Source organism: Amblyraja radiata, chromosome 24 (genome assembly GCF_010909765.2).
Source record: "Amblyraja radiata isolate CabotCenter1 chromosome 24, sAmbRad1.1.pri, whole genome shotgun sequence".
NCBI lineage: Eukaryota > Metazoa > Chordata > Chondrichthyes > Rajiformes > Rajidae > Amblyraja > Amblyraja radiata.
In genome coordinates, this window is record NC_045979.1 from 7,443,159 (window position 1) to 7,471,155 (window position 27,997).

Here is a 27,997-nt window from a genome sequence, read left to right on the forward strand (position 1 = left end):
TCTGGTGAGAGTGAGCCTACTAAGGTTCCATTGTCGCAGAACCAGTCCCTTTCTTCAATCATGGGAGTTATCTTCCAATTTCCAAATGAATCCACATGCAGCTCTTCAATGAACGTTGCCGTGAATGATGGCAACTTCTGTTTGCTTCATTGTGATTGTAGAATAAATTAAAGATCTTGCAGCCTTTGTTTCAGCTGTCAGTCCCTGGTTGGCAATAACTTGGTATGAGAGGGTTATGAGGCAGTGATGTACAAAGCACATCAAAGCCCTGTGCAAAAGCAGGGTAAGTGTGGATGATGATCTATTGTGAATATTTTCTGTGGGTTAGTGTACAATGTGTTCTGCTCTTTACATTCACAACACGTCTAACCGTTGTCTTTCAAATCACCCGAATGAATGGCCCATTTCTGCCTTTTCTGAACATGTTTTATTAAATGTTTCTGCTGTGCTTATAAAATAAAATTTACTAGTTGTGTGAACAGAAGAACTGATGTTGGATGGCCACAAAAGAATAGTTAAGAGTGTATTAATGCTGCTGCTGTAGTACTGGCATAGAGTGGTTCCACTTCCCAACGAGGCTGTGATGATAGTGTTTACCCTCAGGCAGAAACTCATATGCATTCCATCTTTTGTTTTTGTAAAGGACCCGTGCTTGATTCATAAGATCCATTTCTTCGGCATTGTGTGGGGCGTGTAAATTAGGTGTCGGGTTGCGGGGTTTGGGGCAAGTCCATTAGGGTGGTCGAGGCAATTCAGAGGATCTTGTTGACAAATGGGCAGAACTAAAGAGGGGAGCAGGCAGCACGTTCAGCCTCCAAGACTAGAAGTGTCCACTTGATCTAGTCGAGTAGTCTACCATATCAGAGATATAAAAATCAACATATTGTCCTCCCCTAGCTTTCTCTAGCCTCAGCCCCAACCTTTCTGAGGACCACTTCAGCGAGGCAGGCCAGCCACATTTGTTATCTATGAGGCAAATCAGCTGTAACTGCTGGAGCTCCGGGATAATTTCCCATCTGCTGTGGGTTGCAGAGGGAACGGTGTCTTGATTCTTCCCTTGCTTCACATGTACCCTGTCTCTGAAATGCCAACACTGGACCTGAAAATGAGCCCAGAATAATCTCCATCATTTAGAATCCTGCACCAGACCCACAATCACCTGACAGTCTCCATTGTGTTTCGCCTTCGGGTCAGTTCATGTTGTATTCCTGATGCACGTGCCAACTTTAACACTGGCCTCGTGTGGTTTTGGCTTTCGACCAAGGCCAAGTGCATGGAGCACTGTAACAAAGTGCTGTCACTGGGGAGGGAGCAGTACAATAACAGTGGTGAAAGCTGCCAAAAACTTACAATTCCTCAATTTGGCAATGGGAGTTACATTACTTTGTTTGGAGTGCTGCTTCAAAATAAATAATGGAATTGGCAAATAATGAATGACGGTTTGTTTTCCTTTACATCTAAAATACAATCTTAATGTAATGGAGTCAACTTGGCAGCAACACATGATTCAATCTATTGGCATCTTTCAGCATTCTTCTCTGTGTCAGTTTTAATTTTGGAGTTAATCTTTAACATTAAAGTGCACGGGTTAAAAATGTCAATTGAGCCATGAAGAATTATTTTAATAAAATATGTATTTATTTGTCTTATTTCTTATTTCTCCTCTTCTCTCATTCTCATGTTTTACACTTGTTTTATTTTTCTCTTTATTCTGAAGTAGTAGCAGGAGTAGGCTATTAAGCGCATCAAACATGCTTAGTTTTGCTTAGTTTAGTTTAGTGTATAGATACTGCTCCCCCCCTCTTCCCCCCTCCACTTCCCACCTCCTCCTCCCCCCTTCCCCCTCCCCCCTCCCCCCTCCTCCTCCACCCCCTCCTCTTCCCCCTCCCCCCTCCTCCAGTCCACCCCACACCCTCTCCTCCCCCACCATTGCCCCCTCCTCCCCACACTGCCGCCACCTCCCCCTTCTCTGCCAGAGTCGTCAACTGAGCTGTCGTAATTGTGTCTGGGTTACAGGGGTGGTCGGACCATCAGTCGCCGGAAATTCGGTGTATAACCTATTTTTGTTTTGAATGTGCCGAGTGATTGAGCCCTCACTGCCCTCCAGGACAATGTCATGTATAAAGAAATGTCTCCTCATCCTAGTCCTATTGGCATCATGGTTGGCACGAACTGTAATATAGATTGAGCTAAGAAACAGCAAAGGGTAGAGAGAAAAGATAGGATTTACTTTATAGTAGTTGGCAATGAGGAAATGGAGGTATACATAACAGGGGCAGTAAAATAATTATGGGAGACAACCTTCATTTAGACTGGATGAATCAAAAATGTATGAAATAACTTCATGAGATGCCTTAAGGGCCTGTCCCACTTGGCCGTCATTTGTGCCTCATTTACGCGTTATATGTAAATTAGGTCGACACGTCGTGATGCGTGGGGTGCGCATGCGTTTCGCATGGTGAGGCGTGGGGCGCGGTATCGCGCGGCGCTCCAGGATTTGATACAGGAACTAAATCCTCGCGCACCACCTGCGTGACGTATCGCGTACGCACGCTGACGCATTGGCGTCGTACACTGGCGTCCCGACATCTCACGTGTATCGCGTGGTGATGCATGGTTACGTCACCGTGCATTTACGTCCATGCGGCAACGTCCTGCCGCGCACAGCAGGGCATTCTTTTTTTTTATTTTTATTTTTTTATTTTATTTTTATTAGAAGTACAATAAGTTGCAGTAATACACACCACATATATCTCATTACATTTGTTGTACCCCTTCATTTTTTGAACTTTAAAAAAGATAGAAATAAAGGAAGTAAGGAAAGTGAGAAAGAGTCGTGAAAGTGCAGGAAAGTGTTGGGAAAAGTAAGCCCATTAGAAAAGGAGTTAGAGAAGAAAGTGAAGAAATAGACCCTAGAAAAGAAAGAAAGAAAGAAAGAAAGAAAGAAAGAAAGAAAGAAAGAAAGAAAGAAAGAAAGAAAGAAAGAAAGAAAGAAAGAAAGAGTAACAATCGCTCTATTATAAATTTAAAAAAAAAAAAAAAAACTCCGCAAAAAGGCATATACCAACCATATTTTTCACCCCCCGTTACCAGATCCTGGCAATATTTATTTTTTAAATTACTATTGCACCTTATGCTTGTAATAAGTCCATAAATGCAGACCACGTCTTTTGGAAGTGGTCTGCTTTGCCTGCTAGGAGGAATCTCATCTCTTCCAGATGTAATGTTTCGAACATGTTTGAAATCCACATTTTTATTGTTGGTATAGGAGCATTTTTCCAGAATTTGAGTATAAGCTTTTTTCCCATTATTAGCCCGTAATTAAGTTTATTATTAGCCCATTATTAGCCCAAATTATTTTGAAACACGTTTAGTTCAGGGCTACCTTCCATTGTTCCAAAAATAATCCATTCTGCTTTTGGTATGAGTTTTATTTTAAATAGTTTTGTGAAGATTTCAAATATTTTGTTCCAGAATTTTTGGATTTTTATACAAAAAACAAAAGAGTGTGCTATGGTAGCTTCATGAGACTGACATTTATCACAAATAGGTGAGACGTTAGGGAAAAGTTTATTTATTTTTGTTTTTGAATAGTATAGTCTATGTAATGTTTTGAATTGAATTAGAGTATGTCGTACGTTGATCGAGCATTTATGCACATATAGTAAGTGTTTATCCCAGCTCTCTTTTGAAATGTTTATAGCTAGTTCTTGTTCCCAGTCTCTTCTAATACCATCAGTTGTAGATATTTCTATATTTAAAATAGTGTTGTATAAGTATGATATTAGGTTTGCTGATTCGGCCTTTGTCTTCATTGCTGTGTCCAGTAAGTCTGGAGGCATGTTATGATAGTCTTTTGTGTATTTTTCAGATAGTCACATAATTGAAGATATTTAAAATATTGATTATTTCTCAAATTATATTTCAGTTGTAATTGTTGAAATGATAATAATTTTCCGAATTCATACAAGTCTCCGAGCGTTTTGATTCCTATTCTTTCCCATTGTGTAAATGATTTATCTATAGTAGAAGGTTTAAACGACGGATTATTGACTATTGGCATTAAAAGAGATAGATTTCTTAATTTTAGATTCTGTTTTATTTGTTTCCAAGTTCTAATTGCGCTATGTATAATTGGATTTCTATTGTAATTTTTGTTATTCAGATTCATTGGTGAAAGGAGAGTCGGTCATATATTACACGGAGAGCAGTCCTCTCTCTCCATTACAATCCAGTCCATCTGCTGGGCAGAATTGTCCAGCAGGTGAATCATATTTTTAATATTTACTGCCCAATTATAGTACATAAAGTTAGGGAGCGCTAAACCACCCAGCTCTTTGGGTTTACTAAGGTGTGTTCTTTGTATTCTGTGGGATTTATAGTCCCATATAAAATTTGTAATGTCTGAGTCCAGTTTTTTGAAAAACTTTTTTGGAAGATATATAGGTATTGATTGAAATAGATATAGAATTTGTGGTAGAAAGATCATTTTTATAGCATTTATTCGACCTATTAAAGACATCGGGAGCGTGTTCCAGAATTTGATTAGACTATTTAGTTTCTTAAGTAAGGGACTATAATTGGCATTAAACATAGTATGATAACCGCAGGGTATTCTAATGACATCACGCTCACCAGACGGCTGTGCTGACGCGTGATGACGCATGGTTTGCGTACGACGCCGCGCATCACGACGTGCCAACCTATTTTACATATGACGCGTAAATGAGGCACAAATGACGGCCAAGTGGGACAGGTCCTTTACTCAGTTAATTAGGAACCAACTAGGAAAAAATACTCTTTTGTATTTTCGATTTTGGTATTTATTCCATGAGCTTCATAAGAGCAAGACATTTCTTAGTACCCTGCTGCATATTGCCAGTAAACTAATCTAATCTGAATCTGGATCAGAACTGAATGTGTTTCCGAAATATAGTGTGAAAAAATGTGAAGTTATCCATTATCCACCATCTATTAAATGGTGTAAGGATGGGCAATGTTAATGCTCAGTAGGACCCAAAGGTGCTTGTACACAAATCACTGAAGGTACAGTAAGATGGTAATGGTAATGGTGCTATTATTGTCACTTGTGCAAAGTGGTAACACAGTGAATTTATTGATCTTACAAACAGTCCAGCAGAGTATTGCCTTATCCTCAATCCTTGATTAGCGAATACACATGGTGTACTGAGCCGGCATGCAAGAGGCACCATTTTCAAAGTCTACATCCAGTTCTTCTCCAGCCAGGTCCAGGCTGTTACTGACCTCCAGGGGTCAAGGAAAGAGCGTTCACGTCGTGGCCCTGTTTCCACCAATCTTTCCACCACCACGCACAAGAAGTACAAGAAGCGACAAGACGGACACTATTGTATGCAGGTGCCGAGAAATGTGTTCAGCTCTGGCTGAACAACTTCTAATCTTGTGTGTGGACTCAATAAGAAGAAGACTGGCCTCCAGCCATCTCCTTCTTTGGACACCACGCCCTTCTCCTTGTCCGTCCACCTTTGTTCCCCACGGGTCCCTCCCGCAGCCGACCACGAGGGCACGATAGGTTCAACCCGCTTTCCTCTCCTCTCCTACCGGCATCGCTCTTCGCCCGTCATCATCCTCATTGGCTCCTTCCCACCCGTCTCTGGTCTACGGAGGCCTCATCTTCCGTGTTGGCGGTCCGCTGGGTCCAATGAGCCGGGATCCGGGAGCAATATTATGAGCGGATTTGAGTATGGGAACAAGGTAGTCTTATTGCAATTGTACAGGGCCTCGGTTAAACTGCATTCGGAATATTCTGTTTTCATCGCCATATCTAAGAAAGGATGTACGTGCCATTGAAAAAAAGGTAGCAAAGATTGACTGGACTAGTTCCAGAGATGATGGGTTTGGTGTCAAGGAAGAGACATGTGTTGTATTCTTTTGAACTTAAAGAAATAAAAGATTTTATCGAAATATATCGTTTTCTTAAAGGGCGATTTTGAGGGACTCTGGTTTGGTTGGTATTGTAGAGCATATTTAGGATCTGTGCTCAGGTTGGTGGCGGGAGGATGAACAGGGATCCTGTTGTGATAGTGGTGGTCTAGTATCGTCAGGACCTGCAGCTGAGGTTTGCCAGACCTATGGAGTCTGTGTTGTGGTTGAGAAAGGAGAACAGTTGTGGTCAGTGTGGGGTTGGGGTGTTATAGACATCAGGGAATGTGTTAGGATTGTGGTGGAAAAGGACAATCAGGGCCTGTGTGCTGGTGTTGTTCGTGATCACTGGCAGAAGTCATCAAAGTCAAGGTTTAGTTTAGTTTAGTTTAGAGATACAGTGCAGAAGGAGGCCCTTTGGCCCACCGAGTCCGTACCGACCAGCGATCCCTGCACATTAATACTATCCTACCAGCACCAGGGACAATTTGACACATACACCAAGCCAATTAACTTACAAACCTGCACGTCTTTGTAGTGTGGACGGAAACTGAAGATCTCGATGAAAACCCCTGTGGCCACGGGGAGAACGTACAAACTCCGCACCCATAGCACCCGTAGATGGGATAGAACCCGGGTCTCTGGCATTGTAAGCGCCGTCACGCAACAACTCTACCGCTGCACCACCGTGGCCTCCCATTTGGGGTTGGGGGAGGCAGTGATTGGCAAGGGTTTGTGTGGATGATGGGGAAAGTGGCAACAGAAGGCTCCTTCAGCGGTCTTGGGGGCACCAGAACAATAGGGGGCCAGCAAACTAAGGTTCTGGGCCAAATTTGTTGACCAAGAAGATGGCAGGTAAGGGACTTAGCTCAAACCAGTGCTCCAGTGATTAGATATGGCTGTCAGAGTGCCCAAAGACTGTTATTCCTGGCATAACTCAGAATAATTTTCAAGTTAATTCTCGTAACTGGAGATGACATCATCCTGTGTCTCTCTAATAAATGTGACATGCCTTGGGGAAGTAGTCAATCAAATTTCGGCATGGAACTGCAGATACTGGTTAATAAACAAATAGTGTTGAAGTAAATCTGCAGATCAGGCAACATCTGGATAGGCGATGTTTTGGGTCAGGACCCACCTTTAGAGTAGGTCTGGAGTGGCTTACCGGGTCAGGCAGCAAATCTGGAAGATATGGATAGGCGATGTTTTGGGTCGGGACTCACAATCAGAGTTGATCTAGAGTACCTCAGTCAGCACCTCTGGAAGACACGGATAGGAGATGTTTCAGATCAGGACCCTTCCTCACACTGTAGTTCATAAGTGATAGGACCAAAATTAGGACATTTGGCCCTTTAAGTCTCCTCCACCATTCAATCGTGACTGATCTATCTCTCCCTCCTAACCACATTCTCCTTCCTACTCCCCATAACCCCTGACACCTGTATTAACCAAGAATCTATCTACCTCTGCCTTAAAAATATCCATTGAATCGGCCTCCACAATCTTCTGTGGCAATGAATTTCACAGATTCACCACCCTCTGTCTAAAGAAATTCCTCCTCATCTCCTTCCTAAAGGAATGTCATTTTATTCTGAGGCTATGACCTCTGGTTCTAGACTCTCCCACTAGTGGAAACATCCTCTCCACATCCACTCTATCCAAGCCTTACACTATTCAGTAAGTTTCAATGAGGTGCCCACTCATCCTTCTAAACTTTAGCGAGTACATATGCTAACCCACTCATTCCAGGGATCATTATCGTAAACCTCGTCTGGACCCTCACCAGAGCTAGCGCATCCTTCCTCAGATATGGGGAAAATTGCTCACAATACTCCAAGTGCGGCCTAACCAGCAACTAATAGAGCCTCAGCATTACATCCCTGTTTTTGTATTCTAGTCCTCTTGCATTTGTCTTCCTTACTTCATACTCTTCTTCAGACTCCAGAAGGGCCCTGATCTGAAAAGTCACCTATCTATTTCTTCCAGGGATGCTACCTGACCTGCTGAGTTACTCCAGAACTGAGAAGTGGTCATTATTGCATTTCACTCAAATTCTCATCAGTCACGCAATGCACAAAAAAGCATTATGTGATTGAATTTCTAATCCCCTCTGTTCCGACCCACTGTACACGTTATATACGTTTGGGTGCCACAGAGATTTTATTTGGTGTTCAATCGATGTGCATTGAGTGATACACTGAAGCTGAATATAACAGGCACGCTCTTTGCTCACTTCTTGTCACAGTGTAAAACAATCGATAAGAATGGCACTCGTATTCCATCTCCCCTAATAGTTTTCTTTCCATTACGTTCAGCTGTTGCTCTGAAATTAACCCAAAAAGCACCAAAAGAGAGATAGAACTAAGTCACTCTTTAATCACTGGTGGTTGAGGGGGACCAGACTTTGGGGGGGGGGGGAGGGGCACCAAGAACTGAGGGGGGTGGTGGGGAGCCGTTGGGGCAAATACTAAGGGGTACTTGCAACTTTGTGTAGGAAAGAACTGCAACTGCTGGTTTAAATCGAAGATAGACACAAAATGCTGGAGTAACTCAGCGGGACTGGCAGCATCTCTGGAGAGAAGGAATGGGTGACGTTTCGGGTTGAGACACTTCTTCAGACTATTTGTAACTGTCGGTGCCCTTTACGTGGCGACTCTTTGTATACCTAGGTATGCAAAACAAACTATCTCACTGTGACGCCACATGTGGCGATAAAAGTATCTCATCTCATCTAATTTCATCTTGAGCACAATGTTTACCCCACTGGTACCACTTAGAGCAGTCTAACTACCATTGCAACACTTTCCACGGGGTGTACAATGCTGGGCCAGATCCTGGCATGGCCCCTGTAATAAGACGGTGATCCCTTTGTCCAATGACACAGGGCAAGGTGGACCAGGGAGGAAAAATGTGCTGAGGCTGCCTGTGACGGCTGGTTGTGGGTGGGGATGAGGGAGTGGTGGGTTCCCACAGTGCTGAGATGTGGGGTTCAGGCTGGTATGGTGTGGGTGTGACATTACTGGGGACTGGCAGTCCCACTCCTCACAGTGAGCAGACACTCCAGTGAGCATCTTAATGCTTGTTCCCAAAGAGGAATCGCCAGACTGGAGAGGCAGACACAACGGAAGGGGGGAGCTTCCATCACACCCAACTGATGGTGATGGGAGAAGATGGTGAGATCCAGGTGGTCAATCAACACAAGGAGCGGGTGCATCCAGAATGTCCCACATTCACCTGTCCCCAAGGTGTGCTTCTCCGCCCCAGTCTCAGCACTGAGCTGCCACATTGCTTATCCCAGTGCACCTAACACTAGCCTTCACAGGCAGCTACTGTGCACGACTCAATCTTCACTTAGCAAAAGAATGATGGCCTCAGTTGGGCAGGTGTGACTACTGTGGATGGTTGTCTTGGTCTGCATCTTGGTCTGCATGGGCAAGTTGGACTTGGGGCTTGTTTCCCTGCTGTGTGATTCTATGACTCTAAACACTGAATAAATCTCTACCTGAGTCCGGCCCAGTGAGCAGATGGATTGACAACAAAATGTAACCATCCCAGTATAAAATGGTGACCAATGCAAATCCTGGCCCACGGACGGGCAAATGCCCTGTTTGTTTCTCCGCTCTCTGTAGGGCCTGCCTCTATTTCCCCAGCTATCCATATTGTATGGGCCAAGCAACCAGCACATGAATGTTCATCTTGAACCAAGTAGGAGTAGTTCATATGCTCAGCAAACCAAGAGAAAACAGGTGAGATGTTCAAGCTGATAGAAGAGCAAGTGCTCAATATCACAGCTGCACAGGTGAGCCCAAGTCAGTAAGCATTGCCTGTGTCAGCGGAGGCTGAGTCAGGGGATATGGGGAGAAAGGAAGGGGTACTGATTGTGGATGATTAGCCATGATCACATTGAATGGCAGTGCTGGCTTGAAGGGCTGAATGGCCTACTCCTGCACCTATTGTCTATTGTCTATTGCCTATTGTTCCCCCTGTGCAGCCGATGCTAAGCTCAATTTCTGAACAGGGTTACGACCCAAAACGTCACCTATTCCTTTTCTCGAGATGCTGTCTAACCCGCTGAGTTATTCCAGCTTTTTGTGTCTATCTTCAATTTCTACAAGGCACTGGTCTGTCATTTAGTTAAGGCTCAGCATGTAGAAACAAGGAGAAACTGTGATTTGTGCTCCTAAATTCATTAGTTTATTTGTGTTTATTGAACACAACCTTCTGTTACAGGATGCAAACAGAATCAACTAATTGAACTGGAGTGGACTTTGCTTCACAGAAGCAGCCATTAAGTAGTGCAGAGGTAGACACAAAATGCTGGAGTAACTCAGCGGGATAGGCAGCATCTCTGGAGAGAAGGAATGGGTCACGTTTCGGGTCTGGACTCTTCTTCAGACTGATGTCACGGGCAGAGATAGACGGAGACAGTAAGACTGGTGGGAGAACTGGGAAGTGTGATGGGATGGTAACAGAGGGAAAGCAAGGACTATTTGAAGTTAGAGAAGTCAATGTTCATACTGCTAGGGTGTAAGCTACCCAAGCGAAATATAAGTTGCTGTTCCTCCAATTTGCGCTGGGCCTCACTCTGACAATGAAGGAGGCCCAGGACATAAAGGTCAGATTGGGAATGGGAGGGGTAGTTAAAGTGCTGAGCAACCGGGAAATCAGGTAGGTTAAGGCGGACTAAGCGGAGGTGTTCAGCTAAACGATCGCCAAGCCTGCGCTTGGTCTCGCCGATGTACAGAAGTTGACACCTGGAACAGCGGATACAAAAGATGAGGTTGGAGGAGGCGCAAGTGAACCTCTGCCTCACCTGAAAAGACTGTCGGGGTCCTTGGATAGAGTCGAGGAGGGAGGTAAAGAGACAGGTGTTGCATCTCCTGTTACAGGGGAAAATACCTGGGGAGGGGGTGGTTTGGGTGGGAAGGGACGAGTTGACCAGGGAGTTGTGGAGGGAATGGTCTCTGCGGAAAGCAGAAAGGGGTGGAGATGGGAAGATGTGGTCAGTAGTGGGATCCCGTTGGAGGTGGCAAAAGTGTTGGAATAGGAATATGCTATATGGAAGGTGAGGACAAGGGGGACTCTATCCTTGTTGCGAATGGGAGCAGGGAGAGCACGAGTGGAGCTGCGGGATATCAAGGGGACGCCATTGAGAGCCTCATCTATAATGGGAGAACCCCCGTTTCCTATGGAATGAGAACATCTCTGATGATCTACTACGGAAACCCTCATCCTGGGGGGCAGAAGTATTGAGAGGGGCATAAATAATAAGAAATTTACCCCAAGTGTCTGTGACCAGAGGGCACAGGTTTAAAGTGAGAGGCAGGAGATGCGGAGGGGACCTGAGGAAGAACTATTTTCAAGAGGGTGGTTGAAATCTGTAATGCACTGCCTAATAGAGCCACATAATCTCAAAACATTTAAGTACTTAGATGAAAACTTGAAGTGCCAAGATTTGGAAGTTATGTGCAGAGTGCTGGAAAAAGGGATTAGTACAGGTAAGTAATTGATGGATCAATGGTCGGCATGGACAGCACAAACACATTTGGCCAAACGACCTGTCTCAATGCTGTATGGCCTTAAAACTATTTGTAATGGATTATTGAAAAGTAGATCAGATTGTTCACAGGTTTTCTCTCTTTTTTCCCCCCATTTGTCCTTTGTCTGTGCCACATCCTTGTCTTCAAACCTCCCCCATTCTGTTTGCAGATATCTCGGTCAGCTTGCTCGCTGTGATACTTATATTTTGTGGCCTGGCCCTGGTGGCAGTCTTTCTCTTTGTGTTCTGGAAACTCTGCTGGGTGCCCTGGAAGAACAAGGTTCTCTCTAACACGTCCGTTCCCCGGGATACGGTCAACGCCACCGCCACTGACCATTACAAAGAGATGATGGACAAACCCAAGGAGTCCCCGTCCATGAGCTTCCTGGAAGCAGCCATGAAGATCAGCCACACGTCTCCCGACATTCCCGCCGAGGTCCAGATGTCAATGAAGGATCACATTCTGCGTCACACGAGAATACAGAGACAGACAACTGAGCCAGCCTCATCTTCCAGGTCAGTCTCTCACCCATGGTCTTGGGGATATGTGTAGGAAGGAACTGCAGATGCTGGTTTAAACCGAAGATAGACACAAAACAGTGGAGTAACTCAGCGGGACAGGCAGCATCTCTGGAGAGAAGAGCTGAAGAATGGTATCGACCCGAAACGTTACCCATTTCGTCTCTCGAGAGATGCTGGCTGTCCCGCTGAGTTAGTCCAGCTTTTTTGTCTATATTTGGTCTTGAAGGTACCTGGTTAATGACTATTTAATCAGCATTGTTACTTAAAGCAAGATGTCCACTGTGTCTGTGCCTCTTTGTGCTTGTGCATATGACACTGGACTTGACATGCCTGACCTGACTTGACTTGATTCCAGTTTGAAAGGGATGTCAAGCCTTTGTGTGTGAGGTGCTTTCAACTTGCATGATGTAAATCAAGTGACTTGGCTGTCTATAAATTCAACTCTAATCCTTGTTTGTGCACCTTGTCACTGGGCAACTCCAGTTGCAGTTAACCTTCATGTTCTCGATTCATTTCCGTGTTAGTAGTCCACAGGATGTGGCCATTCCCTGCTCTTTGGCCGTTTTGAAACATAATCAAGGGACATTGAAAGGTTGTTCCCTGAGCACCCATTGCTGGGTTCTCTCAGGCCTTCACAGTACAGGTTTGTGTCCCCACAGGATGTCCCTTGAGCCCCGCACTGCCCCATCTCTTCACCATCTCTAACTCCACATCGTACTGATCGCCCAGCATCCTCCTGTCCAACCCACCCTTCTCCCTCCTGACACCAGATTCCCATCTTCCTGATTTCCCACTTGACACACTAATTCCCATCCTGATTTTTCCCTGCCAATGATGATGAACCCTTTCCCCCCACAACCTCTTCAACTCGCCTCACCTCCAGCACCTCACTTCTCTGGGCTCTGATCTCCATCTGCACGCCATCTCCAGATGCCATTCTTGTGGGAGTGATCTCCTCCCCCACACATGTGGCACGATGTCACAGCACAGCACCAGGGACCTGGGTTTGATCGGTACTCAAAAGGGAACTGCAGATGCTGGAATATCGAAGGTACACAAAATTGCTGGGGAAACTCAGCGGGTGCAGCAGCATCTATGGAGCGAAGGAAATAGGCGACGTTTCGGGCCGAAACCCTTCTTCAGACCCTCCCCTCCGCCACCATAGATGAGGCTCACACCAGGGTCTCATCCATACCCCGTAACACTGCTCTCTCTCCCCATCCCCGCACACGCAACAAGGGCAGAGTCCCTCTGGTCCTCACCTTTCACCCCACCAGCCGTCAAATAAAAAAGGAGTCTGAAGAAAGGTTTCGGCCCGAAACGTCGCCTATTTCCTTCACTCCATAGATGCTGCTGCACCCGCTGAGTTTCCCCAGCAATTTTGTGTACCTTTGATCGGTACTCTCTGTATGAAGATTGCACGATCTCCCTGTGACTGCGTGGGTTTCCTCTGGGTACTCCCGTTTTCCTCCCACATCCCAAATAAATGTGGGGTTGCCCCCCCATGTGTAGGGAGTGGACGTGAAAGTGGGATAACATGAAACTAGAGCAAAAGTGTGATCAATGGTCGGCATGGACTCGGTGGGCTGAAGGGCCTGTTTCTATTATGTAACGCTAAAAACTAAAAATCCCACCTCTCGGCCTTGGGTGCTGTGAATATATTTGTGTTGGTGGGCAAAGAACTGTGGCATTTGTTGGAATATCATTGCCATTACCATGATCAGCCATTGCCCAACTGAATGGTGAAGCAGCCACTTGGGGCCGAATGGCCTGTACCTATTTTCCACGGTCACATCCATTACACCTAATGAAGTGAGAATTTGTCTGCTCGTTGATGGCAGTGACTACCAAGTTACTTATGAGGGGGTGATGGCCAAACATTCTGGGGCAAGTGATGGTGGTTTTCTTCTTTATTATTACAGGGCTTTTTAAAAATTAAATAACACTTTTAACAAAATATATCCCCTCTGGATTTCCCCCTTTAAGTATCACTTCCACAGTCATCGTGCAGGGCGTGACACATAAATTCTGAAGATATGTAGAACTCAGTGCTTTAATAAATCTATTGTGTTATAATTCGGGAACAATATTGTGTATGTTGTTAGAAAAATTAGTGTCCACAAAGTAACAGCAGATGACGAGCTGGGAAGAGAGATTTATCCCATGGACCAGTTTTAAGTTTAGTTTTTAGTTTAAAGATACAGTGCAGAAACAGGCCCTTCTCCCACCAGGTCCGCGCCAACCAGCGATCCCCGTACACTAGCACTATCCTGCACACACTAGGGACAATTTTCAATTTTACCAAACCAATTGACCCAAAAACCTGTACGTCTTTGGAGTGTGGAATGGAAATCGGAGCACTGGGAGGAAACCCACGTAGGTCATGGGGAGAACGTACAAACTCCATACAGACATCACCCGTAGTCAGGATACGGCGCAGTCTGCAGCAACTCTACAGTTGCGCCATTGTGCCACCACTTCAATGGGCTGAGGTTATCCCACTTTCTCCTCCATTTACAGAAGACCATTAACGTACAAATCTGCAAATCATTGTGATGTGGGAAGAAAACGGGGAACCCAGAGGAAACCCACGTGGTCACAGGGAAAGAGTGCAGACTCCACACAGACAGCACCCAATGTCAGGAATGAACTTGTGTCTCTGGCGCTGTGAGGCAGCAGCTCTACCAGCTGCGCCACTGTTCGACCCTTGCCATTGCCCTGCCCTTTTAAATTATTTGAATTCTTTAGCTGGCCTTCATCTTTAATATTTTTCACATTTAAAAATTTTAATTATTTTAGTTTTAATATGGTTCTCAATATTTCTGATGTTCAGAAGTATTTACAAGCCTTCACACATCTGTCCAACTCCTAACATTTTCCGGAGGAGTACAATAGGCAGGGATTTTCTCAGTTACCAGATGACACACTTACATTGACAGAGGCCTAAGCAGTCTTCAACTCCAGCAAGATAGGTCATTCACGACTGGAGCAGGTAGATTTGGATCAATGGGACTGGTGAGCTGTGAGCTGGGCTGATTCCAGGAATGAGTGGGTTAACATATGATGAGCGTTTGACGGCACAGGGCCTGCAGTCGCTGGAGTTTAGAAGGATGAGGGGAACCTCATTGAAATGTACCGAATAGTAATGGATAGAGTGGATGTGGAGAGGATGTTTCCACTAGTGAGAGAGTCTAGGACTAGAGGTTACAGCCTCAGAATTAAAGGACGTTCCTTTTGGAGGAGGAATTTCTATAGTCAGAGGGTGGTGAAGCTGTGGAATTATTTGCCGCAGAAGGCTGAGAAGGCCAAGGCAATGGATATATTTAAGGCAGAGATAGATAGGTTCTTGATTACTACGGGTGTCAGGGTTTATGGGGAGAAGGCAGGAGAATGGTGTTAGGAGGGAGAGATAGATCAGGCGTGATTGAACGGCAGAGTAGACTTGATGGGACAAATGGCCTAATTCTGCTCCTATCATTTATGACCTTATGACGTTATGAGTCCCAATCAGTAAATCTCAGCCATACCTTGATTTCAATAGAGTGGAGATGAAGTCGACAGGCCCATTCTATTTGTTATCACCCAAGCAACCAAAGACTATTTTTAGCACATGTCGTTAAGTGCAAGGTTAGACTGTGGCCTTAATTTTATGTCTACAATAATCTGAGGCATGTGCAGTGAATACATCATTAATTTGTTGAAAAGTAGGCTTTCCATGTTAGCATTGGTCACTAACTGCACAATGCACCCTATAGTTATAGCTTCAAGAATCATTCCTAGAGCTTGCAAATAAAGAATAGAAGGTCATTCACAACTACCAACAAAGAGAGTGTGGGTGTCTGGGATTTAACCTGTAACATTGATAGAATGAATTCCTACAGATTAACAGCGATTAACAATAAAGGGGAAGAATTGATTATGAAAAAACCTCTCCATGACCAGTAGGCATGTGAAATATTTGCCCAATGGCTCACATTAAACTTTTGTAAACATTTGAAACTAGGAGTCAGGGGATATGGGGAGAAGGCAGGAACGGGATACTGATTGGGGATGATCAGCCATGATCACATTGAATAGCGGTACTGGCTCGAAGGGCCGAATGGCCTACTCCTGCACCTATTGTCTACTTCAACGATCAACTGTAGTTTAGTTTAGTTTAGAGGTACAGTGCAGAAACAGGCCCTTCGGCCCACCGAGTCCACGCCGAACAGCAATCCACGCGAACTAATACTATCCTACACAAGCTAGGGACAATTTATAATTTTACCAAGCCAATTGACCTATAAACCTTTACATCTTTAGACTGTGGGAGGAAACCAGAGATCACTTCTGTCACTCAGACAGTTTTGGATCCCATGTGCCTCTGTCCTCTACCATGTGGGACTGTCAAAGCACTTGAAGGAAGGCCCTTTTACACCCTTCTGTGATCTGCCAACATATATGCTTTTCTAATTTCAATGGGATTATTAGGTCCTACTGCATAACCCCATCAAAGGGACTGCCTCTGCCTTATTCCGCAATTCTATCCATTTTGCCTCATGACCGACCCCCTGGGATATCTTCCCTGAGTACTACCTAATAGACAGTGCAATATTCCCCGCTACCTTGCATGCCCCTCTGTCACACCTGAAACGTCTTTGCAATGAAACATTGAGCGGCCAACCCTAGCCTTATCCCAACCATTTTTCGATGATTTCAACAATATCACAATCCCATATGCTGATCCATGCTCTTAGCTCAGCCACCTTAACTGTGAGGCTCTCCTGTATTAACATAAATGTATTCATGCCCAGGGGCCCTCTCCACCTTCTCTTCCTGCCTCTCTCTGCCCTCTCTTCCCACTGGACTTGCCTGTTCCATTTTCTACATGCGAGTCAGCCTCTCTGCCTGCTGCAGTATATTCTCAGTCCCGCAATGTAATATAAAAGGGCCAAGTCAGTGGATATTTTTAAGGCAGAGATAGACAATTGTTCATTAGAACGGGTGTCAAGGGTTACGGGGAGAAGGCAGGAAAATGTGATTTGAAGGCAGAGATCGGCCATGATTGAATGGCGGAGTCGACCCGATGGGCCGAATGGCCTAATTCTACTTCTATAACTGAATTTGTGAACTTGTGACTTTTGGGTATGATACATTGTAGGAAAATATTTCTGCAGTTATCAGAGTATGCAAGGTTTGGCTACATCTATGTAGATCAGTCATGCACTATTATAAGGTAGACAAAAATGCTGGAGATACTCAACGGGAGAGGCAGCATCTATGGAGCGAAGGAAATAGGCAACGTTTCGGGTCGAGACCCGAAACGTTGCCTATTTCCTTCGCTCCATAGATGCTGCCTCACCTGCTGAGTTTCTTCAGCATTTTTGTCTACCTTCGATTTCCAGCATCTGCAGTTCCTTCGTAAACATGCACTATTATAATGTGCGGCAGAAGCCGTTTAAATATTATCTTTCGGAAAAAAAATTGATAAATGCTTGAACAAAAATTATAGGACAAGGAACCGTACAGAGAATAGAGGCAACAAGCTGGATTAACTCAGCAGGCAGCATCTCTGGAAAAACGCAATAGGTAACATTTTGGGTTGGGACCCTTCTTCAGACTCAGTGCAGAGCAGTTGGACTAATTGGTTTACACTTTCAAAGGACCAGCAAAATCCTGCAGGTCATAAAGCTGCCTCCCTTGTGTGATTATGTGACCATATTTCTCCTTTTGTTTATGAACCAAATAGAATTTGGTAATTAATTATGCACAGAGATTTAAGATGCTCCGATATGATAAGGTGCAACTAACATCTCGAAGTGTTTACTATTGACCAGGCTAATTTCCCCTGCAGTGTTTTTCGAATGAATGATTCATGAATGTAGAAGGAGAGAAATCGGTATGCCCTGCTGCACATGTCATCTTTCTTTACAAAGGCTGTACAGTTCAGCCACTTAATGACATCCCTCAGATTACATTGTGTGAAATATTATTGAATGTAGGGCTGCTTACTTACCGATAGACTCAAAGCCGCCAGAAACATTTCAGTAGGTTAATTCGGCAACGACAACTTGTAATAATGCAACAGAAATAGTGCACTCAATATTCCCAAGGAACACGCTCAAAGGAAATTTGATTTTAAACCATCAAACAAGATGTTTGGCCAAACGTTTGATCAACAAGCTAAGTTTAAAGCTAAGATATCCTTGAAGGAAATAGTAATCTAAAGAGGTTGAATGGTTGAGACCCGGCTGACAATAGTGGTTTGGTGAATATCGGAGATGTGTGAGAAACTGGAGTACAAGAGTGACAGAGTTTAGTTTAGCTTTAGTTCATAGATACAGCATGGAAACAGGCCCTTCAGCCCACCAAGTCCATGCCGACCATCGATCACCCATACACATTAGTTTTATGTTAGCCCACTCTCTTCCGCTCCGTGCACACTAGGGTCAGTTTATAAAGGCCAATTAACCTACAAACCCTGAATCTGGGGAGAGAGTGGGATTAATGTAGGATTTGTATAAATCGGTGGTTGATTTTCAGCGCAGAGTCGATGTGCCGATGGGCCTGTTTCCAAGCTGTCTCTCTCTCTATGATAGCATGACCTGAATTCTAAGGGCACAGGGATTTTGTAAGGTACGTATCATTGATAGATAGAACAGGGAAAAAGGAATAGTCAAGGAGAAAATTAAAAATAAGGATATGAATTTTAAAGTTGAACTATTTCTAGACAGGTATGAATTCAGAGAGGCGGAAATGCCACAGTTGCTGAATATTGTGTGATGGCTAACACTGAGTGGTTGCATGGATGTTTCATTAGGTCAGACTCATGCATTGCCCATATCTGCTTCTCTGATGTAGTGAGCATTGTCTACAAACATGGTACAACCTGGATGCCACCAGTCACAGTAGGCATCAGCAGTAACTGAGCAGTGGAGTGTTTGGCTTTGAGTCAGCAGTTTGTGAGTTTAAGTCTAGTTCTAGAGAGTGGCACAGTGGTGCAGTGGTAGAGGTGATGCCTTACAGTGCCAAAGACTCAGGTTCAATCCTGTCTGTTTGGAGTTTGTGCGCCCTCCCTGTGACCGTGCAAGTTTTCTCTGGGTCTTCCAGTTTCCTCCCACATTTCAAAAATGTACAGGTTTGCAGGTTAATAGGCATCTGTAAATTGTAAATTTCCACTAGTGTGTAGGATAGTGTCAAGTCAAGTCACTTTTATTTCTATAGCACATTTAAAAACCAACTCTCGTTTTTTAAAACAAAGTGCTTTACATTGGTGGAGGTACTAACATTATACAAGAGTGGTTCATAGATTGAGTACATACATAAATACATACCTATAGCCCTCCCTCAGATGACATCAGGAAAAGTGGAAGTGTACGGGGTTGTCGCTGGCCAGCATGGACTGGGTGGGCCGAAGGGCTTGTTTCCATGCTGTATCTCTAAAGTCTAAAGTCTGAAGTTGAGGAAATAGACAAGATTGTCATCCCAATTCAGGCCAGAGGGAACTTTTAGAGTTGCTGTTAGAGTTGCTGGGTTAGATTTTTGCATTTGCATCCATTAAATATGCATTATTGTTCCAAGATTATGTTTAGGTCAGGTCGGGGGTGAGTTCCCTCCACCACGGGTACCATGTAATCCCGTGCTCCATGGTCGGACAGTCGGCGACTAAACCGTCTCCCCCCACCTGGTTTGCCAGGTAAGGAGGGGGCTGTCGACCACCAGCAAGACCAAAAACAAGACCTGTCAAAGGGCAGATGAGCTCCTAGCGAGCCAACGGTCATCTACATTTCAGTAGAAGTTGCGATCACTGTTGTACACAGCATTGTTAGGCACCGTGCCCATTGATGTATTCAAGGATAATGATGAAGATGATGATGATGATGATTTGTGATAACCCTCACCAAAATTTGTTTCCATTGAAGTTAAGTGCAAAAGTAAATTCAAACATGAGTTACCTTCACTTTCTCCTGTGTTTGATGCAGGCAGAGGTGGGGAAATCCATACCATACTGTTTCTCAAATGCGATGTTAACCTCTCAAAGATCAATGGGCATTAACTCAAAGACGTCCACAAAATCTCCCCAGTTTCCAAGCCAAATTATTTCTCTGAACCAGCACCAAGAAAATCAATTTTCTGATGATCTGCACTCCACAGTTTGTGAGATATTGTGTGTTGGCGTTTATTGCTGGGTTCTCAAGAAGATGATGGGAACTTTTTTTCAAAGTTTGCTCAATGGTGCAATAGTACTTTATTGTACATAGACCTAGATGTAGTGAAATGATTTTGTTTGACATACAATTCACTCAAATCTTATTGTGCATAAGTACAACTGTACAGGAGGGTATGAATAGTAAAATGTACAAAATGCTGGGGTAACTCAGCGGGACAGGCAGCATCTCTGGAGAGAAGGGATGGGTGATGTTTCGGATCAAGACCCTTCTTCAGAACCCACCCGACACGTCTCGACCCGAAACATCACCCATTCCTTCTCTCTAGTGATACTGCCTGTCCCGCTGAGTTACTCCAGCACGTTGTGCCTATCTTCAGTGTAAACAGGCATCTGCAGTTCCTTCCTACACAATAGTAGATTCCACTCAGGTAGTATGCAAGAGTTACCATGTTTCTGGCACCAGCTTGCATCCTGCAAGATTTAAAGTTCTTAAAAATGCAGAGACTTATCTAAGGCCTTAAAGGTCCATTGCCCTGGCAGAGAGATGACAATCTATCTTAATTGCCTGTGGAATCCTTTTGATTGTGAAAGCTGTGATAAGTGCAATTCCTTTATTCTTTCTTTCGCCGATAAGTTATTTTTATTTTTGATTATTTGCTCTAGGCACAGCTCTTTTAAACGACACTTACCGCGGCAGATGCATGTGTCGAGTGTTGATTTCAGCACCGACTGCTTACCCTACAAGGAACAAGTCACAAGCATTGGACGGATCAAACCTGAGCTCTACAAGCAGAAGTCCATGGACTCTGAAGACACAAAGAAGGAAGCTGGGAAAAGCTGCGGGAAAATCAACTTCACACTAAAATACGACTATGAGAATGAAATGCTGATTGTCACGATCCTCAAGGGTTTTGATTTGCCTGCAAAGGACTTTTGCGGAAGCTCGGACCCCTATGTAAAAATCTATCTTCTACCCGATCGGAAAAGGAAGTTCCAGACGCGCGTGCACAGGAAAACACTCAATCCTACCTTCGATGAAAGTTTCCAATTTCCTGTGTCGTATGACGAACTCAACAACAGGAAACTACACTTGACTGTGTATGACTTTGATAGGTTTTCTAGACATGACATGATTGGGGAAGTGATTTTAGAGAACCTGTTTGAAGCATCAGATCTCTCCAGGGAAACCTCCATCTGGAAGGACATTCAGTACGCCACAACCGTGAGTATCAGAGCCTCGCTTTCTATGCTTCATGCAGAGGTAACGTCTCAAAACATGGTTAACCTTGCCTCTGGTTTGGCGAGGTGTAAGCTGATTATACCTTGCCTCCAGCTTGGGGGAGGTACAGTATAAACTGTGGTCCAGGATCTGAGCCACTTGTATGCAGTGCTTGAGATGAAAGATGAAGATAGAAATGACACAACACAGGTCATTACAAACTGACTGCCCATTTAACACCCTGCCTGGTTTAATTTGCCTTTGCAAGCACACCAATGTTTTTGATTAGATTCAAACCCAAGCCGGAAAAGTAAGTGGTATCTCTAAAGGCATTGTGCGGAGACAATATATTTTGGGCTGTCACTGGGAGGTTCAAGGTAAAGAGCACAACTGAGTCAATGTTGTGTGGTGAAGGACCTTTCAACTCCTGGAGTTGGGGCTGTGGACTTAGTGGGCCAGTGGGCAAGGGTCAGCGCCCAGAGGTGGTTGGGAGGAAGGGGATCAGAAGTCAGGAGAGTCTAGAATATTTATTTGCCATATGCACCTGAAATGAAATTCACTCTTGCCTCAGCTCTACAGGCACATGTAACCCAATAACATCAAGAAATATACAACGAATGATCAGTTATTATCGGTAAGAAAACCATGATAGTGCGAAGACCAAAGTAGGCAAAGCAATGTCGAGCTTACTAGTGCATAGAGGAGCTATTGCATTGGATTGGGGAGGGGCAGTAGTTGAGTTGGAAGGTGTTGGTTTATTTGGGTTAGGGGGAAAATATTCAAGGTGGGGTTTCCGTGTGGACTAGTGTGGGGGTACTGCTTTTGCTAGAGGTGGTGACAGAAGGAGAAGGGTGATTGAGAGTGAGTGAGTGAGTGTGCCGAAGAGAGTGTATGATAAGTACAGAGATAACAGGACATGTATCTGAAGCAGGTCCCCAGTGGGGGGGCTGGGACACACCTGGGACTTCACATTGAAGCACCCACATGCATGAAGAGTGCCCGACAGCAGCCAGCATGGGTCAAGTGACAGTGGAGGTCCGGGACATGCTGTGGACTCTATCCGAGCACTCCGTGTATTTTTGCCCAGAGGATCCAGATAGAAACTTGCAGGTATCAGGCAGAGTGTCAATGGTATTTTATTACATTGAAAAATGGTGCTGCAATCCAACCTGGTAGATCCAATTCCCAGGAAAATATCACTCTGGTCTGACAATAGGTGTTCTTACCTAAAATGAAGCCCTGAAATATTGAAAAAAATAAAATCTGTAGTTTGAAGTTGTGACTGAAAAGTTGCTATTCTCTTCTTTGCTGTCTTTATCAATGGAATTGCCTTGAGAACCCAAGTAGAACGTGATAATTGATACCAAGGCAGGTATCAATGCCTTATTGGGCATTTATATGGGACATGGGATTTGGCTGAGCACCTCGCTTCAACTTTTTAATTCAACTCCTTCTCATCTCAGCTGCTACTTTATTTCTGATTTGAAACAACTTGGGAAGATCTAATTGTGAACAGGACATCCAATATTAAATGTTGACCATGCTATTAGTTTCCAGGCTCCAAAGTCATAAGCTCACTTTAGTCCGTTCCTACTGACTTTGTTAATTAGCAAACATTTCAATTAATATTTGGTTATGTTTTGCAAACACCTTATATTTGTAAACACACAGAACTAGTGAGGAGATTGATCCTCCTATCAATGCCCTTGTCTCTTATTACTTCAACACCTCTTGAGGAATGAGTTACTTCGGCAGTTTGGGATCAAGTCAGCTTCAGTAGCTAAGAAATTACTTTAGAGTGTTTTTGAAGCATCAAATGGGCACAGGGAATGTTTCCTCTCTGTCAAAATGAAAAGGCAGTGAGGGCAGGAGAATGGGGTTAGGAAGGAGCGATAGAACAGCCATGATTGAATGGCGGAGTAGACTTGATGGGCTGAATGGCCTAATTCTGCTCCTATCACTTATGGATTTATGAGCACCTGTTTGGTCTTGAAGCCCAATCTGGATAATCGCAGTGAAGTGTTGGTATTGTTGTGGTTCCATCCAGTTGTCCCCAGGAGAGTTAAATTCACGGCTGAACCCATGGTTGGCAGTGCCCTCGGGTTAGTTACGGGTGTGAGGACTAACAGCAAAAGACGGCTTGCAGGCTTATATTTTTTTATTCTGCTGTATTTTAAAAGGAAATGCCTTAAAATTCCATCCTTTTTTTGGTGCACTAAACATGCTGCACATTGAACTAACACCTAAACAGATCCCCTGCAGAAATACCTTAGAAACAATGCTCTGGTAGACGACACTCAACATTTGTATTAAAATAGGACCCGATACCATCATCATTAGGAAAGCTCACAGCTACTGCATCTTTGTCGTGCTCATCACCAGTAATGGCATCAGGCCGTGAAACGTCTCTTCCCCCCAACAACTGCAGGAGAGGTGCATGAAAGGCTACCTTGCAGATGAGGTGAAACACAGGGGAGGGGTCAGATAGCAGTCTCTTTTGCTTGTGGCCATTCACTATGTGATGGCTTGCACCAAAGTTCTTTCGTCAGAGGGTGGCAAATCTGTGGATTTCATTGCCACTGAAGGCTGTGGAGGCCACGTCAATGAATATGTTTCAGGCAGAGATAGATAGATTCTTGATCAGTACAACGATGAGTCAGCCTACAGAGAGGAGGTCCAGCACCTGGCAACCTGGTGTGCCAACAATAACCTCGTCCTCAACTCCAAGAAGACGAAGGAAATTATTGTCGACTTCAGGAAGGTCAGAGGAGGCAGTCATACCCCCATCCATATAAACGGGACTGAGGTGGAGCGCGTCTCCAGCTACAAATTCCTCGGGGTACATATCTCGGAGGATTTGTCCTGGTCCCTCAACACCTCCAAGCTGATCAAAAAGGCACAGCAACGCCTTTACTTCCTGAGGAGGCTCAAGAAAGCCCACCTGTCCCCCCAGATCCTGACCAACTTCTACCGCTGTACCATTGAGAGCATCCTGACCACCTGCTTCACGGTATGGTACAGCAGCTGCACTGTTGCGGACAGGAAGGCACTACAACGGGTGGTGAAAACCGCGCAGCACATCATTGGTGCCCCGCTCCCTGCCATGGATGCCCTCCACTGAAAACGGTGTCTGAGACGGGCTGTGAAGATCATTAAAGACCCCTCCCACCTCAAACATGGACTGTTTGCCCTCCTCCCATCAGGGAGGCGGTACAGGAGCCTCAGGTCTCGTACCAGTAGGATGAGGAACAGCTTCTACAATTATACCATCACATTGCTGAACTCGGAGTCCCGCCGATAGATTTCTCCAGTCCCTCCGTCCCCATTGTTTAATTATTCTGTATTTTTGATTATTCTGTATCTTCTTTTTTTTTAATTTCTATATTGCACTACTACTACGGACTGACGCTAAACTGCATTTCGTTGTATCCATACTCAGTATTTGTGCAATGACATTAAAGTTGAATTGAATTGAATTGAATACGGGTGTCAGGGGTTATGGGGAGAAGGCAGGAGAATGGGGTTAGGAGGGAGAGATAGATCAGATATGGTTGAATGGTGGAGTAGCCTTGGTGGGCCGAATGGCATAATTCTGCTCCTATCACTGATGACCTTATGAACTTATGAAAGTTACCCTCAGACTGGATAGACTTGGTTTATACTCTCTAGAATTTAGGAGATTGAGAGGGGATCTTATAGAAACTTACAAAATTCTTAAGGGGTTGGACAGGCTAGATGCAGGAAGATTGCTCCCGATGTTGGGGAAGTCCAGGACAAGGGGTCACAGCTTAAGGATAAGGGGGAAATCCTTTAAAACCGAGATGAGAAGAACTTTTTTCACACAGAGAGTGGTGAATCTCTGGAACTCCCTGCCACAGAGGGTAGTCGAGGCCAGTTCATTGGCTATATTTAAGAGGGAGTTAGATGTGGCCCTTGTGGCTAAGGGGATCAGAGGGTATGGAGAGAAGGCAGGTACGGGATACTGAGTTGGATGATCAGCCATGATCATATTGAATGGCGGTGCAGGCTCGAAGGGCCGAATGGCCTACTCCTGCACCTAATTTCTATGTTTCTATGTTTCTATATCATGGGGGGGGGGGGCACGTCTCCAAAGGTACAGGATGATCAGCAAGAGAAAGATCGCAGCATTGACTAATGTGCTCAACAATGGAGACCAAAACCTGTGATAAGGTTTTAAATATTGTGAGCTATGAAAACAGGCTGGCTGATGTTGCAAGCAAGATCTTCATGGAGATCTTTTAATTGATTACTCTTTTATGATTGCAATGTGAAGTGGTCCTATTTTTAGTGATTATCCATTATAAGTTGTAGATTGGACCCAGAAGTTCCAGCTTGCACAGTTAGGGGAGGAAGCACCCACCTTCCCCTCAGCTAACTATGTGCCATTCTACATTTCCTTGATCTTTGTCCCCTTTGATCTGTGTTTTCACATCTTACCCTTCCAAATTTCTGTCTCCCCCTCCCCTAACTCTGAAGTCTGAAGAAGGGTCTCGACCCAAAACGTCACCCATTCCTTTTCTCCAGAGATGCTGCCTGTGTCTATCTGTGTGGTAAACCAGCATCTGCAGTTCTTTCCTACATCCAGTGAAAGCTTGTGTCAGTGTGACATGTGTGTCTGATGCCATAAAGACGACAAATACCTGAAGGTAAACTGTGAGCAGAAGTGTCCAGGCTAATTTCCTGATGGACATAATTTTCACCTCAAAATGTTCTTTAGTTCAATCTAACCAGCACAAAATTATATTCCTGAGTAGTTTGCATGTGAAAAGTTTAGTTTAGAGATACATTGCGGAATCAGGCCCTTCGGCCCACCGAGTCCGCCCCAACCAGCGATCCCCGCACACTAACATTATCCTACACATACTAGAGTCAATTTACTTTTATCCCAAGCCAATTAACCGACAAACCTGTACATCGATGGAGTGTGGGAGGAAAGCAAAGATCTTTGAGAAAAACCACGCGGTCACGGGGAGAATGTACAAGCACCGTACAGACAAGCACCCGTAGTCAGAATTGAACCCGGGTCTCTGGCGTTGTAAGGCAACAACACTACCACTGCGCCACTGTGCCCCCCATGGGCACTAATCTATCCATTCTCTAGGTTAAAATATTTAAACTTTCTATTTGGTTGGTGATTGTTTTCTGGGCTGTAATCATGACTAGAGAATCTCAGTGGAGTTGACTGGTGACCCTAGCACTTTCTGGCACACCACAGACCATGCATTATCCATTTCACTGCAGCCTAATGGGTGCAGTGCAACATCAAGGCAGTAACAGTCTTGAAATGAAATGCATAACAGTTTACTCATATCATTAGGCAGACAGAAATCCTCTTGAATGAAATGTTCAGAGTTACACTGTAGATTTATTTATGTAAAGACTTTACATTTCAGTCACTGTATCATTGCTGTTAACAGATTTACACCTGCACATTTTTGCTTTACAGTCTGTTTTGGAAAAGTCACAGATTGCTAATGTTTGATCACACTTCCCTGAAATACCTTGCAAAACATTTTACAATTTTGATAGGCTATGTAAACAGAAGCTGTTGATTGCCTGAGCTATAAGTGTCTGGTGCCAGTAAATCTGGCCGATTTCAGCTGCCGTTGTTCTCACGCCTCAGTAATCACAAGCGAGTGCAGGTAATACATGATGTGGTCAAGACAGCCTGCAGAGCACCTGGTTCCAGAACTATTACAATGAATGCAAATGCAGGAGCAGTTTGCTCCAAACTTGCCCTTGTGGGCCTGATGAGGAGAACCTCTCTCCACTTGCCAACAGCAGGTGTTGACATCCACAGCATGTGCTGACCCAGCGCAGCATCTCCCCACAGCTGAAGCAGGGTCCCCACCTGAAACATCACCTATCCATGCTCTCCAGAGATGCTGCCTGACCCGCTGACTTACTCCAGCACTTTGTGTCTTTTTTTTCCCGACACATCTGTCTCTGCTTTTGATGCTCAGGTTCAAAACAAACCAGCGCAGATGTACCAAAGGTGTAACTGTAAACATGAAGTGATTGCATTATCATGTTGTTCGTAGTCCATTTGGCACAATGCATGAAATGATATGCATGGTTTGGTATATCCCTCATTGGTTTTGATATGCTGGGAACTAGTACACATTTGAAAACAGTACCATGAATTATCCATCCAGATAATACTGGCCAGCCATGCACATAAAAATGCTCTGGTCATTAAACTGACATTTGCTTAAAAATTTAATACCTTGCTGGTTCCAGACATGCTGGTTTGCTAAGCCTGGAATGAAAAAGGTTCAGCATTCAGGAAAGGTTATGAAGAACTTGAGTCCACGACAGGTCGATCTTGTTTCGCTCATTGGCCATCAGGCTCCAGCGGAACTTGGATGACTTGCCACTACAGAAAGCACATTGAGTCATTTGGCTTATACTGAGCATGTTACATCGGTGAGAAATCTATCACAACATACAAGGGATATAGATCGAGTTGCTAACAACGTTTTGCTTGTATTCTTAGCCACAGAAGGCTGTGGAGGCCGTCAATGGATATTTTTTAAGGCAGAGATAGATAGATTCTTGATTAGTATGGGTGTCAGAGGTTATGGGGAGAAGACAGGAGAATGGGGTTAGGAGGGAGAGATAGATCAGCATTGATTGAATGGCAGAG

General features: G+C 44.5%; 1 protein-coding gene across 1 annotated transcript in view; it reads left to right on the forward strand.

The window, feature by feature from the left end:
• Positions 1-4,657: 4,657 nt before the first annotated feature.
• Positions 4,658-27,997, forward strand: part of LOC116986558 (synaptotagmin-6-like) — a 98,385-nt gene continuing 75,045 nt past the window's right edge. The window contains exons 1-5 of the mRNA XM_033042156.1: positions 4,658-4,721; positions 5,531-5,733; positions 8,993-9,146; positions 11,611-11,956; positions 20,775-21,333. Coding sequence (XP_032898047.1) covers positions 4,658-4,721; positions 5,531-5,733; positions 8,993-9,146; positions 11,611-11,956; positions 20,775-21,333 — 1,326 coding nt within the window. The remainder of the gene's footprint in view (positions 4,722-5,530; positions 5,734-8,992; positions 9,147-11,610; positions 11,957-20,774; positions 21,334-27,997) is intronic.